At 45.9% G+C, this 13,178-nt stretch overlaps 3 protein-coding genes across 3 annotated transcripts in view; 2 read left to right on the top strand and 1 right to left on the bottom strand.

Moving 5' to 3' along the window:
* LOC143906407 (uncharacterized) overlaps positions 1–13,178 on the top strand; it is a 186,325-nt gene that overhangs the window by 131,147 nt on the left and 42,000 nt on the right. The window lies entirely within an intron of this gene.
* LOC143906438 (uncharacterized) lies at positions 3,255–3,752 on the top strand. The gene has a single exon (XM_077422539.1). It carries the CDS (start codon positions 3,255–3,257, stop codon positions 3,750–3,752), a length of 498 nt encoding a protein of 165 aa, XP_077278665.1.
* LOC143906437 (uncharacterized) lies at positions 7,148–9,132 on the bottom strand. The gene is made up of 3 exons (XM_077422538.1): positions 9,078–9,132; positions 8,721–8,924; positions 7,148–8,271 (listed from the first exon to the last, which is right to left on the bottom strand). Exons 1-3 carry the CDS (start codon positions 9,130–9,132, stop codon positions 7,148–7,150), a joined length of 1,383 nt encoding a protein of 460 aa, XP_077278664.1.

The following is a 13,178-nucleotide window of genomic DNA, read 5'->3' as shown; positions in this document are numbered from 1 at the left end:
CCTACGGAGGACCCAGGGGGAGTATGAAGCCGCTACGGACTATTTGACCCGCTTGCGCGCCCTTTTCGTTCGGATGGATCCCCCGTGGAATTTGGCAGAGCAATTGACTTTCGCGCACCGAGGCTTGTTGCCGCGCTTACAGATCGCGATCCGTCGGCAGAAATTTCGTGATTTTCATACGTTAAAGGACCTCGCCGCGCGGGTGGAGCGCGCCCTACTCGCCGATAGATATTACCGACCCCCGCTACCGCCGGAGCAATCTATCTTTCCCGATCTGGCGTACCATGCGCCGAAGGGGAAGCCGAGAAGCCCGAACACGGCCGCCGCCGGGGAGGCTATGAACCAGAGGGCCGGAGTTAGAGCAGGTGCCGCGAGCTCCGCCGCGGGCGCGACTGCCGCCTCCGCGGACCCGGCGATTGGGGATGCCGCGACGAGGACCCGCACTAGAGACGCGAACATGCGATGTTGGAATTGCGAGAAGATGGGGCATCGCGCGCGGAATTGTGACGAGGCGCCGCAGGCCCATTGTTACCGGTGCGGCAGGCGAGGGTTTACCCCGAGAACTTGCCCGGCGTGTCCGGGAAACGCGGGAGGGAGTTCGTAGGACGGGCCCCTACGACCCCGAATTCGGAGACCGAGACCCGACCGGGGGACGCCGACGCGGGGGCATCCCCGCACTCGTTTGTGACCCTTGAGCCTGACGAATTCCCGCCGCTTAGATACTTCAGGCTCGACATAGGCGGACAACCGCTGCTGGCACTCGTCGACTCGGGGTCGAATCGCACCCTCGTCGGTCGCGAGGGAATGCGGATCGCGAAATTTCTGGGCGTACCCCTCACGCGTGACGACGGGGCGCGTATACGAATGGCGAACGGGAAGACAACCGCCATTCAGGGCGATGTCGTTTTGTCGGTGCAGTTGAGGGATCGAGTTCGCGAGATAACCGTGGGGGTGCTGCCGGACTTGGCGGTGCCGTGCATCGTTGGGACGGACTTTTTGGCCAAATTTGGTATCGTGTTGGATTTCGCTGAGGCTAGGTGGCACTTCGCGAGCGACTCGTGTAATCGCTACCGTTTTGACTCGAGACCGACCTCTCCGGTCTGCGGATTAGTGCAGTTGACGGCAGATCAGCAGTATAATTTAGATTCCTTTTTGCGGACGATACCAGCCCCCTCAGAAGATCCGGGTATTACAAACTTAGCGGAACACAAAATCGACGTGGAGGGGCACGCGCCGATTAAACAACGGTGTTATCTGGTATCGCCGAAGGTCCAAGAGGTTATCCGCGCGGAGGTCGTCAAAATGTTAAAAGCCGGCATCATAGAACCGTCTTCAAGCCAGTGGTCGAACCCTATAGTAATGGTTAAAAAGCCGAACGGAAAATACCGGTTTTGCATAGATTTTCGCGGGGTAAATGACATCTCCAAAAAGGATGCATACCCCATACCGAACATGGAGGGTATTACAAACAAGCTGCGAAAGGCAAAGTACATATCGACCATCGACTTGAGTCAGGCATATTTTCAGGTACCGCTGTCAAAGGACAACCGCGAGATAACCGCCTTTAGTGTCCCCGGCATGGGACTTTTCCATTTTTGTAGGATGCCGTACGGGCTGCACAACGCCCCGGCCACCTTTCAGAGACTACTCGATTCGTTGATAGGTCCGGAGATGGAGCCGTTCGCGTTCAATTATTTAGACGACATCATTATCGCGACAGAAACTTTTAGGGAGCACATGAAGTGGCTCAAGCGCGTCTTAGATAAGATTGCGGCGGCGGGCTTGACGGTAAATCTGGAGAAGTGCGAATTCTGCAAATCGCAGGTCCGGTACCACGGTTTCATTGTTGGGGAGGGGGGCTTGGCGACCGACCCGGATAAAGTGCGACCTATCTTGGAATACCAGGCTCCGCGGAATTTGAGGCAATTGCGTCGCTTTCTCGGGATGTCCTCGTGGTACCGAAAATTTATACCGCAATTTGCCACGCTCAGCGAACCCCTGACCCGCCTGTTAAAGAAGAATAAGCGCTGGGAATGGGGGGATGAGCAGTCTCGCGCCTTTGACTGCATTCGTGAGCGCCTTATGTCCGCGCCTATTCTTGCATGCCCGAACTTCGAAGAACTCTTCGTATTACAGACCGACGCGAGCTCAGTGGGGCTGGGGGCCGTTCTGACCCAGAGGCTGGGAGGCGAAGAACGGGTGATAGCGTACGCGAGCCGCGTGTTGACCGATCCCGAAAAGAAATATTTGGTTACCGAGCAGGAGTGTCTGGCCGTGGTGTGGGCCATCCAGAAATTTCGGCCTTACCTGGAAGGGTACAAATTTACGGTGGTAACTGACCACAGCAATCTGCGGTGGTTACACAACTTGAAGAATCCGACAGGTCGATTGGCCCGGTGGGCTCTCGAACTGTTGGAATATGACTATACCGTGGAATATCGTAAAGGGGCCCTGCACCACGTGCCGGACGCGCTGTCTTGGATGTACGAGGGGGAGGAGGGAGAAGTCGGAAGCGTGAACGTCGCGGCGGAGATCCCGGAATGCGAAGATACATCGGATAGCTGGTACCGAAAACGATTCACCGAGGTGGCTACCGATCCCCGAAGGTTCGCGCATTGGAGGATCGTGGAGGGGCGGTTGTATTTTCTGCGGCCGAGGCTGGTCGTTTCGGATATCGTGGAGGGTCTCGATCGTTGGAAACTGGTGTTGCCGCGGGAGCTCCGCGCGGAGGCCCTCCGCGAGTCGCACGATGCCCCTCACGCGGGGCATCTGGGCGTCGAAAAAACATACCACCGGGTGGCCGTTTCGTACTACTGGCCGAATCTATTTAGGGACATGTGAGAACATGCGATGTGTGCCAACGAACGAAGGTCGAACAGTCGAGTCCCGCGGGGTGGATGGGCCGCCGCACGGTGGAGGGGCCGTGGACCGCCGTCGCCGCGGACATTATGGGGCCGTTGCCCCGTAGCAAGGCGGGATACCAATACCTGCTAATAGTACAAGATCTCTTTACCAAATGGATAGAAATCCGGGCGTTACGGGCGGCCACGGGGCCAAAGATAAAAGAGGCACTCGAGGACCTGGTTGTGACGCGATGGGCACCCCACGAACACTCTTAACGGACAACGGGACGGAGTTTATAAATAAAGTCATGAAGGGCTTCGCGGACGAGAACGGGATAACGCACGTTACGGTACCCCCCCTACCACCCTCAAGCAAACCCCGTGAAGTGGGTGAACCGAGTGTTGAAGACGATGATCGTCGCCTTTGTCGAGAAGGATCACCGAGAATGGGACAAGCATTTACTGCGACTGCGGTTCGCGTACAATACGGCGAATCATTCTTCATTGGGTACCTCCCCAGCATTTTTAAATTTTGGACGCGAGTTGTTGCCGCCCGATGCGTTGCGCGACCGTCGCGAGAACGTTGCCAGAGCAGAGGATGGAGACCCTGCGGAGTGGTCGCGGCGGATGGCGGAAATGAGCGCGGTTAGGGAGTGGGTAATGGAAAATTTGGAACAGGCGAACCAACAGCAAGCCGCGAGATATAACTTACGTAGGCGACCGCGTCGGTTTCGCGTCGGCGATCTGGTGTTACGGCGACAGCACGTGCTGTCGTCTGCGGAGCAGAATATTGCGGGGAAGCTGGCGCCGAAGTTCCAGGGGCCATTTCGGGTCAGACGCGTGATCTCTCCGGTCCTCTACGAATTAGAGCGGCCGGACGGACCCCCGATCGAAAAAATACACGTTTAGGACTTAAAGCCGTATCACCTTTCTGTCCCCGATGATTAGGGTACGATTCGGAAGCGGTGGCGTGGGTCCTGGGTGATCACAGACGGGGACGAGTCGGGAGAGCTTCCCGAGTTGATGGGCACAGTTCGTTTCTTATTGTGATTGGAATGGTGGCACTGACCGGTGCCGGAGTGGTGGTCGCGGTTGTCGGGGTCGCAGTCCCCTCGGCACTCGTCTGGGAAGGGGGAGTTGTGACGTGACATTTGTCACGTCCTCCGCCCAGACGGTAGCTCGGCCGAGAGGAAGGTTTAGGGTGGCGCCTCGACTCGAGTCGAGGAAGGGCCACTTGCGCTAACTAACCTTCTTAGGCGAATTTCCGTAGGGACGACAGGTGGTGCCGGAGTGTGGGATCCCGACCCAATGTACCGACGTTAGTCGCAACGAGGGACGACCGGGCGCTCGGAGGGCGGACGGCGGAGGGGTCGGACCGACGGGCGGGCTACCAGGGCCTGCCGCTAGAGAAGCGCCAGGGATGTCTCGCACAGCCTAGCACGGCCCCGCCGCAGCATAAACCCGGGTGCACCACCGCGACTGCAGCGCGGGTGGGCGACCCGCACACACCCGTCGCGTGCGCGGGCAAATATCGTCGCGCCGGCTCGAGGAAGGATCTCGCGAGCGCGCCATTGCGTGGCGTCGCGTATATTGTGCCGTGCGTGTGCGAATCGTTGATGTCGAGTCGGTGAGAATTGTCATATCGGGTGGATAAAGATCGTTCACGTCGTGCGTATAAGAATCGCCGTGCATTCGGAATCGGGGGATTAAGACGGGGGCGAACATCACGCACTCCTCGCGCGCTAACGGCCGACCCGAGTGCCGCGTTGGCACCGGCCTGTCGAGCGATATCCGGCCCCGGATTTCCGGTATGATTTATCCGCTCATTTTGTGAAATATATCTAATTACTGTTGTTTATCGCCGAACTTTATTTTGTGTGTCGGTTGTGTTACGCTCCTTCTCCACTTCCACCTCTTTTGCGCGGACTTACGCCCTGAGCTCGTGACGAGGCCATTGAGGCAACGGTGAGCATTGCCGAGACGTGGTGCGCGTCTATAATCGCACCTGGCGCCCAATCATAAGGTATCGTCCAAGACCTTAGATACAAGAATTACGGTAAGGAATCGGACCTCGGTATCCCCTTTGAGCTATCGTCTAGCGGTAAGTCAATCCAATTGCAGCCGCGCTCCCTCGGCTAGCAAGACCGAGGGAAATCGGGTTGCAATGTATATACGTATATACATTGTAATTCGTTACTTCTGTAACTATTAATTCTCTAGTTGCGCACCACTTACCGCGCTTGACTCGTATCGCCGTCTTTTAATTAATTTGTTGATATTTTCACGAGTCTAATTGTTACGCAGCTCTCGTTGAGCCGGGTGCACGGCACGTATTTTCTCGTCTTTGGATACAGCTTCGCTAATGAATGTGTTTTACAAATTTTTTATTGCTCGTACAAATAAACTTTGTCTCTACGATATGATTATTACAAACTTAGATAATGTACTCTCGACAGACCGAGACAATCTACTGACGACGACTGACTGAATGTACTGACGACACCGCATGGCAACGTGGTACTCCTGGGGCTAGTGGGTACGAAGCGAGCGCCTCTGGAGAACATGTGGCGACATCCATTATTACTAGGGGGGCTAGTTCTCTTTGCGCTATATCCTTTGCGCGGCAGCGCCATCATAATAGAATTCAAATCTTAAATCAACAGCCCAAACATACCGCGCGCCTTGATAGGCTGTGCTTATCAATCTGAAACATAAAATGTGATTATACAAAAAACTAAACTTCAATAGGTAATATGCATATCCTAGAAGCAGGTCGCTTAAAGGTTCCTTTAGCGGTTTTTAAAGTGGCCGCTCTGATTATTCCATCAGTTCCCGGATGAACTTCAACAATCCGACCAGTAAGCCAAGACAAAGGGGGTAAATTGTTTTCTCGTACAACCACCATTTGACCGACTTGAAGTTGAGGCCCTATAGTTTTCTTCCATTTGGATCGCTGTTGTAATGTATTGAGATAATCAGCTGACCATTGCCTCCAAAATTGCTGACGCATTTGCTCGATACGCTGCCAGCGAGATAAGCGATTTACTGGCAAATCCTGTAATGTAGGCTCTGGATACGAAATAAGTGAGTCTCCAATTAAAAAGTGCCCAGGGGTTAGGTAGGAGTGATCTAAGGGATCAGAAAGTAAAGGAGTTAAGGGTCTCGAGTTTAATATCGCTTCGATTTGCGATAATAAGGTGACTGCCTCCTCAAATGTCAACGATCCATCGGCGGAGACTCTAATTAAATGGTGTTTAGTGGAGCGAACTGCAGATTCCCACAATCCACCGAAATGAGGTGCGCGGGGAGGAATAAAATGCCAAGTATAAGCATCTTCTGCCATCTTGTTGGTGATGTTATGCCGAAACTCTTCTCGATTGAATAAAGTCCGCAATTCTTCTAATTCGCGATTGGCTTCCACGAAATTAGTTCCATTATCCGAATATATGTTAGCTGGTCTTCCTCGTCGACCAATGAAACGCTTTAATGCACTTAAAAATCCTTCTGTGGTTAAATCCGATACAACCTCGATATGAACCGCTTTCGTGACGAAACAAACAAATACTGCAATCCAAGTTTTAGATTTTCTTGCGTTTCTTCGCTTTCCCTCTCGAAGAAATATGGGACCGCAATAATCGACACCCGTATTATGAAATGGCCGAGCGGGAGTCACACGAGTGGCCGGAAGGTCGCCCATAATTTGTTTAGATATACGGGGCCTAGCTTTGACACAGATGATACACTTATGCACAACTTCGCGAACAATCCCTCTAGCACTCAGAGGCCAATAACGTTCTTTTATAGCTGCCAAAGTGGCCTGAGGTCCTGCATGTAGTAATCTTTTGTGCTCTTGCTCAATAATGAGACGAGTGAGCCGATGACGTGCTGGTAATATCAGCTGATGCTTGATTTCATAGAAGATATTAGCATTTTTCTGTCGTCCACCAACTCTTAATAATCCTTCGTGATCTAAAAAGGGGTTCAAAGCAAGCAAACGACTATCTCTCTTAATTGGTCTTTGATTTTCGATAGCTTCCATTTCCATGTGAAATATTAATCGCTGTATTCTTTTAATGATAAGCCTTTGAGATACTTTCAATTCTTGAGCGGAAATGGAATCGAACCTACGATCATTCGGTTTGGATCTTGCGTTATGCACGAAACGAAGACACCTCGCAATTGTTTTAATCAATCGAACATATGACGAAAATCTATCGATGATGTCGAATTCTTCATGTGAAGTAGAAGTGACTACGATTGTCTTTCGCTGCTCAGGTTCCGCATTGACTGAAGATCGTACGACTTTAGGCCATGAGGATTCGTCGTCGCGCAACCACGATGGACCATTCCACCATAGATCTGCGTCTTTGAGAACAGAAGGAGAAGTTGAATCTTCGACTTGAGGAGTTGATCCAATCCAAAACTATTTGAGAATCTGTCCAAAGGTATACTGCGTCAATCTTCAATTCCAAAATAGGAACGACTTTGTCGGTTAGTTGCGCCAACAGTTGCGCAGCGTTTAGCTCTAATCGAGGCAAAGACACGGCTTTCAGGGGTGCTACTCGTGACTTCGCGCATAATAGCTTCGTAGTATGCACTCTTCTTTGATTTGTAGTGCGTAAGTATATGCATGCTCCATATGCATTTTGACTCGCGTCGCAAAACCCGTGCAGCTCAATGCGTGTGCTTGATTTAACTTCGACTGCTCTGCGGGGAATGCGAATATCATTCAACTGGCTAAGTTGCGATTTGTAGTTACTCCATTGCGTGTGCAACTCTGCGGGCAAAGATTCATCCCAGCCGAGCTGCAATGTCCATAATCGTTGAATCAACATTTTTGCAAGTATTATGACCGGTCCAAGAAGACCTAAGGGATCAAATATCTGTGCGACACATGACAAAATTGTTCTCTTTGTCACGCGCTGATTAGTGTCCGCGTTGATTTGTATTCGATACAGCAATACATCATCCTTTGGATTCCATTGAATGCCCAATGTTTTGCACATACCTTCTTTGTCCAATGTTCGTGTTGAATTTATCATGGAAGAGTCAGGAAGATTAACAAGCAGATCAGGACTGTTGGAAGCCCATTTGCGTAATACGAAACCACCTTTTTCAAGAAGCTTGGTAGTCTCATCACGAACTTGCAGGGCTGCTTCCTTCATGTTTGCCCCAGTAATGAGATCGTCGACGTCAAAGTCCCGCAACACGATTTTCGATCCAATCGGGAAGTTCTTTGCTTCAATTTCTGCCAGTGTTCTGATTGACTTAATGGCAAGAAAGGCTGCTGCGCCAGTGCCATACGTGACTGTTAATAATTCTAGCATTCTTATCGGACCATCCGGAGTGTCGCGCCACAGGATACGTTGCAAAGATACCTGTGATTCGTCGACCAACACCTGGCGGTACATCTTTGTTATATCTGCAACTAAAACAAATTCAAACGTAAAAAATCTTGAAATAATAGAAAAGAGATCCTGCTGCAGTGAGGGCCCGACCATCAGGCAGTCATTAAGTGAAACGCCCGTTGTCGTTTTGCACGAGGCGTTGAATACAACCCTTAGTTTGGTCGTATCACTCTCTTTTTTGATCACGCAATGGTGAGGCAAATAGCAGTGCGGGAAGGTTTCTATATCTTGACCTTGCACCTCTCTCAAATGCCCCAACGCTTCGTATTCATGGATGAAGTCCGTGTAATCCTTTTTGAGCGACGGATTACGATTTAGACGGCGTTCGAGATTTATAAATTGTCGTGTAGCAATGTCCTTTGATTGACCGAGCCGCGCTAATTCTTCGTGCTTGATCGGGAGCTTGACTATAAATCTGCCCGTCGGATTTCTCTTGACCGTTGACTTAAAATGCTCTGTATGCACTTACGATCCTCTGCTGACATCTTGATCTTCCGCACGCCATGCTCGATTTCCCAAAATTTTGCTATAGCATTATCGAGTGCTTCGTTGGTGATAAGATTGCAGATCGTTGCTTTGGACTGCGTCTTTCTTGTGCTGATTTCACCTCCTGCGATCCAGCCAAATTGTGTTTTCTGCCAACGTGGCTGATCTGGTGTGGTCCTTATCTGACCTACACAGAGGAGATCTCAAAAAAGTCCTGCTTCTATGAGTATGTCTATCTTTGATGTCTCCATAAAATTGGGATCCGCTAACTTGATTCCTGGTGAAACGCGAATGTCCAATCTTCTCATCGGTGTATTTGGAATGTCCTGTACAATCTTACGCAGCACAAGGCATCTGAGTTCTACCTTGAAGCCGTTGAAACGAGATTGCACCATTATGTTAACGTAGCTATGATATGATCTTTACAAACTTAGATAATGTACTCTCGACAGACCGAGACAATCTATTGACGACGACTGACTGAATGTACTGACGACACCGCATGGCAACGTGGTACTACTGGGGCTAGTGGGTACGAAGCGAGCGCCTCTGGAGAACATGTGGCGACATCCATTATTACTAGGGGGGCTAGTTCCTTTTGCGCTATATCCTTTGCGCGGCAGCGCCATCATAATAGAATTCAAATCTTAAATCAACAGCCCAAACACTAATGATATATTTGAACCTACGCAGGCTGAAACATGCGCTTGTTAAACTTATCAACGCTGTTATTGCGATAAATATTACCACATGCCAGTCGAATTGATACGACGCCCTTCACGGAATGAGGTAGGTTCCAGGTTCGAATCCTGGCTGAGGTAATATTTTTTGCAATAATTTTTTTACAGTTTTTTAAATAATTAAATCGTATAGATTTAATTCCGGGGAAGGAAGGGTATTAATGTTCCAACGATAACTGTGTTTCAAGTCCGACAAACAATCGGCGCGCAGTTTATTAAGTTGGAATATATGTATATACGTATATACATTGTAATTTGTTACTTCTGTAACTATTAATTTTCTAGTTGCGCACCACTTACCGCGCTTGACTCGTATCGCCGTCTTTTAATTAATTTGTTGATATTTTCACGAGTCTAATGATATATTTATACTTATATGAATGCGTTTGCGCTTCTAAACTTGGCAATTTTCCAGTTTTCCAAATGGTATCCGCAATGCAAGATGCAGCCATAATAAGCTATTTCTTTTCGGAAATTGTAAGAAATGGTGTTCCGAAACCTCGAATTGTCGCAACGGATTTTGGAAAGGCAATTTTAATTGCTGTTGCACGCATATTTGCAAATTGTAATGATTTAAGTCATTATTTGCAAAAATGTTATAAGATTATTAAAGATAATAATACAGATATTCCATTATGTTACATGAGACTAGATGTGAGCCATTTTATAAATCAGATTGCTAAATGGGATTGTCTAAGAGGCAGGGCGATTAAAATACGCCAATTTTACCTGAGATGCTTAGGACAATTATATCAAATGGATGACTTTAATGAAACAAAAAAATTTATAAAATCTATATTAATCGTAGCGTTAAGCGAAGAAACAGGCTGTGACAATGTTACGTCATTACCATTACCTTCCGAGAAACATCTGCAAAAAATTAATAATAGGATTAAAGGATATATGATTGCAGATCCGGAAGATGAAAATACAGAACGCGAGGATAAAAAACGCGTAGAAGATGATGAAATTGATGCAGAAAGTAGCTGGACTACGTGGGCAGAAAATATATTCCGTAAAGCTGAAAGATCTGCCACACTTTCAAGGAACGGAACTGTTGTAAACGCATTTTATAATATCGAAGCCGCAAAAAAAATAAAGAACCTTATACGTTACCTTCCTTTGTGGACGGGCATAATGAGATCGCATTTCAAAAGCGTGGTTCACAAATCACTACGTCAGCTTTTGTTGAAGCTGAATTTGCCAAATTAAAGACCAGAGTCTTTAAAAATCAATTGCCCATGCGAATAAATAAATTTATATTACGGCATATCGAATACTTAGACGGTAGATTAAAAATAACGTGTGGATCATCTAAGAAAACCGATATAAATGAGATAGAATCGAGTCTAGCAAAAACGTCTCAAAAAGATGACATAACAGAGTCACCTTCAAAAGATATTAATTTGAGTGAAATAGAAGATTGTTACTGGAGTCCAGTAAAAATGTTTGATGAAGACAATCCCATAAAATCACGAAAAATGATAATGCTGATTTGATTACGAATGACGAAGAATCGAGCTTAATTAAATCAGACCAAAGCAATGTAATAGAATCACCTGTTAAACAAAATGACAAAGAATCGATTTTAATCAAATCAGACCAAAGCAATGTAACAGAATCACCTGTTAAACAAAATGACGAAGAATCGAGCTTAATTAAATCAGATCAAAGCAATATAACAGAATCACCTGTTATACGAAATGACGAATCGATTTTAATCCAATCAGACCAAAGCAATCAAAATGATAATGCGATTGAGTCGGTTTCATATACGGATAAAGATGATCCGGAGGAAGACTCATTAAACAAAATGGAAAATTGGCAAAATAAAATAAAGAGGAAGACATCCGAAAAATCTGAACCATGCGTTTCAAAACGATTGAAATCAAATTATTTAACGCCATGCCCCGAGTGGGGTTTTGGCAATACAAACAAAGCTATAGGTCTGCCAGTTTTAAGAAATGGCTGCATGTGCAATGCGACCAGAATTGATGAAGGACAAATACTGCTGATTGAAACTTGTGCATTTGACTCTACATTTCAAGTAGTTGCAAATGCTATGGGTATACATAATACCTACAAGACAAATATGGCTGCATTAATTTCATCGAATAGGTTTGTAAAATTTACAACAGACATTTTAGAACGCGGAAAAATTATTGCGAAAGATTACAGCACAAGAGCATCAATTTTATGGAACCTACCACTTTTCAAAAGGAAACAAAAACGCACGCGTGCTAATCTATCACTTAATGCAAATTGTAATGTTGTGCAATTGATAGACTATTTATTTGACAGCATCCCAAGTTATACAAATGAGTACAATTGTAAGAATTGTGATTACAGCCATAAAAGAACATCACCAACGTACTACATAAATGTTGACGAAATTTTAAAGAACGGCTTTAATAATATGCAAAGAGCGATCGACGACACAATTATTAATGCAAAAAAAAACAAGATGTTATAGATGTAAAAAGATTACTACTCGTACCATAACATGTGGACCTCATATATTTATTGACACAAGTGTCACAACTGATACAAACTATATAAAAAATAACAAAATACAACAACGGAAACATACGTTAAATGATGTGGCCAAAAATATTAAAATTAACAATAATGACTATTCTTTGGCAGGCCTTTCATCATACATAAAATATAGCGTGAAAGACAATGATGGACATTATGTGGCATTTACATATACAGGTTTTCATTGGTACAAGTTCGACGATATGCCTGCAAAGCGATATACTGCAGATGAAAATGAAGAAATATATCCACACATAATACTTTATGTTAAGACATAAAGATGTAAATCAGATAAACATAATTAATCAATTTATGAATTTTAACATTATGTATAACAAAAAACAAAAAACGATAAAAGAAGAAAAAAATAAATATATTTGGAGATAAATGACAAGCATTAAGTAAGATTAAAATAATAAAAAACAAATTAAAATTAAAACACGAAAAAAGTAATTTATTGGTTTGTCATATTAAATGCACAGTAATTACTGTGAAAACCTATTCTGCGTTGTGCGCAGTGATTACCACGAAAATTTATTCTGCGCCGTGCGCAGTGATTACCACAAAATTGATTCTGCGCCGTGCGCAGTGATTACCACAAAATTTATTCTGCGCCGTGCGCAGTGTCTTATTACAATAAAAAAATACGTTTTTTAAATATGAGGTTAACGAGATTGAAATTGCGCAATTGGAGTAATTATCAACACATACGTACGCATGGGTGGCATTTATATCTTACCTGTTAGAGTAGAAATCGATATTCTCTAATAGGAGACATGATTGCAACCCGTGTGTAATACAACAGTATAATTATTATATAGGTAAGTGAATTTTCATTCTTCAACATTGTAAAATATTTTTTTAACCTGACGTTTTAGGGGCTGTAATTTAGGTAGCTGACTTGTTAGTGGATAAGTACACCCTGTTTTGCATTACTCCGTAGAGGAGTCCTACACTACCCTACTAGTAAGGTGTAATGCATTTCCTCCAGCCATCTAACAAAAATAAAGAATAAAAAATCACTTTGGGATTTAATTTTTTAGACCTGACATTTAAGGTAACTTTGCCATTTTTTATTTTAGCGCTTCGAATTTTAATTCATCGATAGAACTCTGGGAGAAGCTATCAGAAGCGTAAATTATAGATTTGCAGTACTGAACGAT

The sequence above is a fragment of the Temnothorax americanus genome, unplaced genomic scaffold (genome assembly GCF_048541705.1).
Source record: "Temnothorax americanus isolate GAGA-0224 unplaced genomic scaffold, ASM4854170v1 Scaffold70, whole genome shotgun sequence".
NCBI classification, from domain to species: domain Eukaryota; kingdom Metazoa; phylum Arthropoda; class Insecta; order Hymenoptera; family Formicidae; genus Temnothorax; species Temnothorax americanus.
The sequence above is the reverse complement of the archived record's forward strand: the minus strand, read 5'-3'. Positions and strand labels throughout refer to the sequence as shown.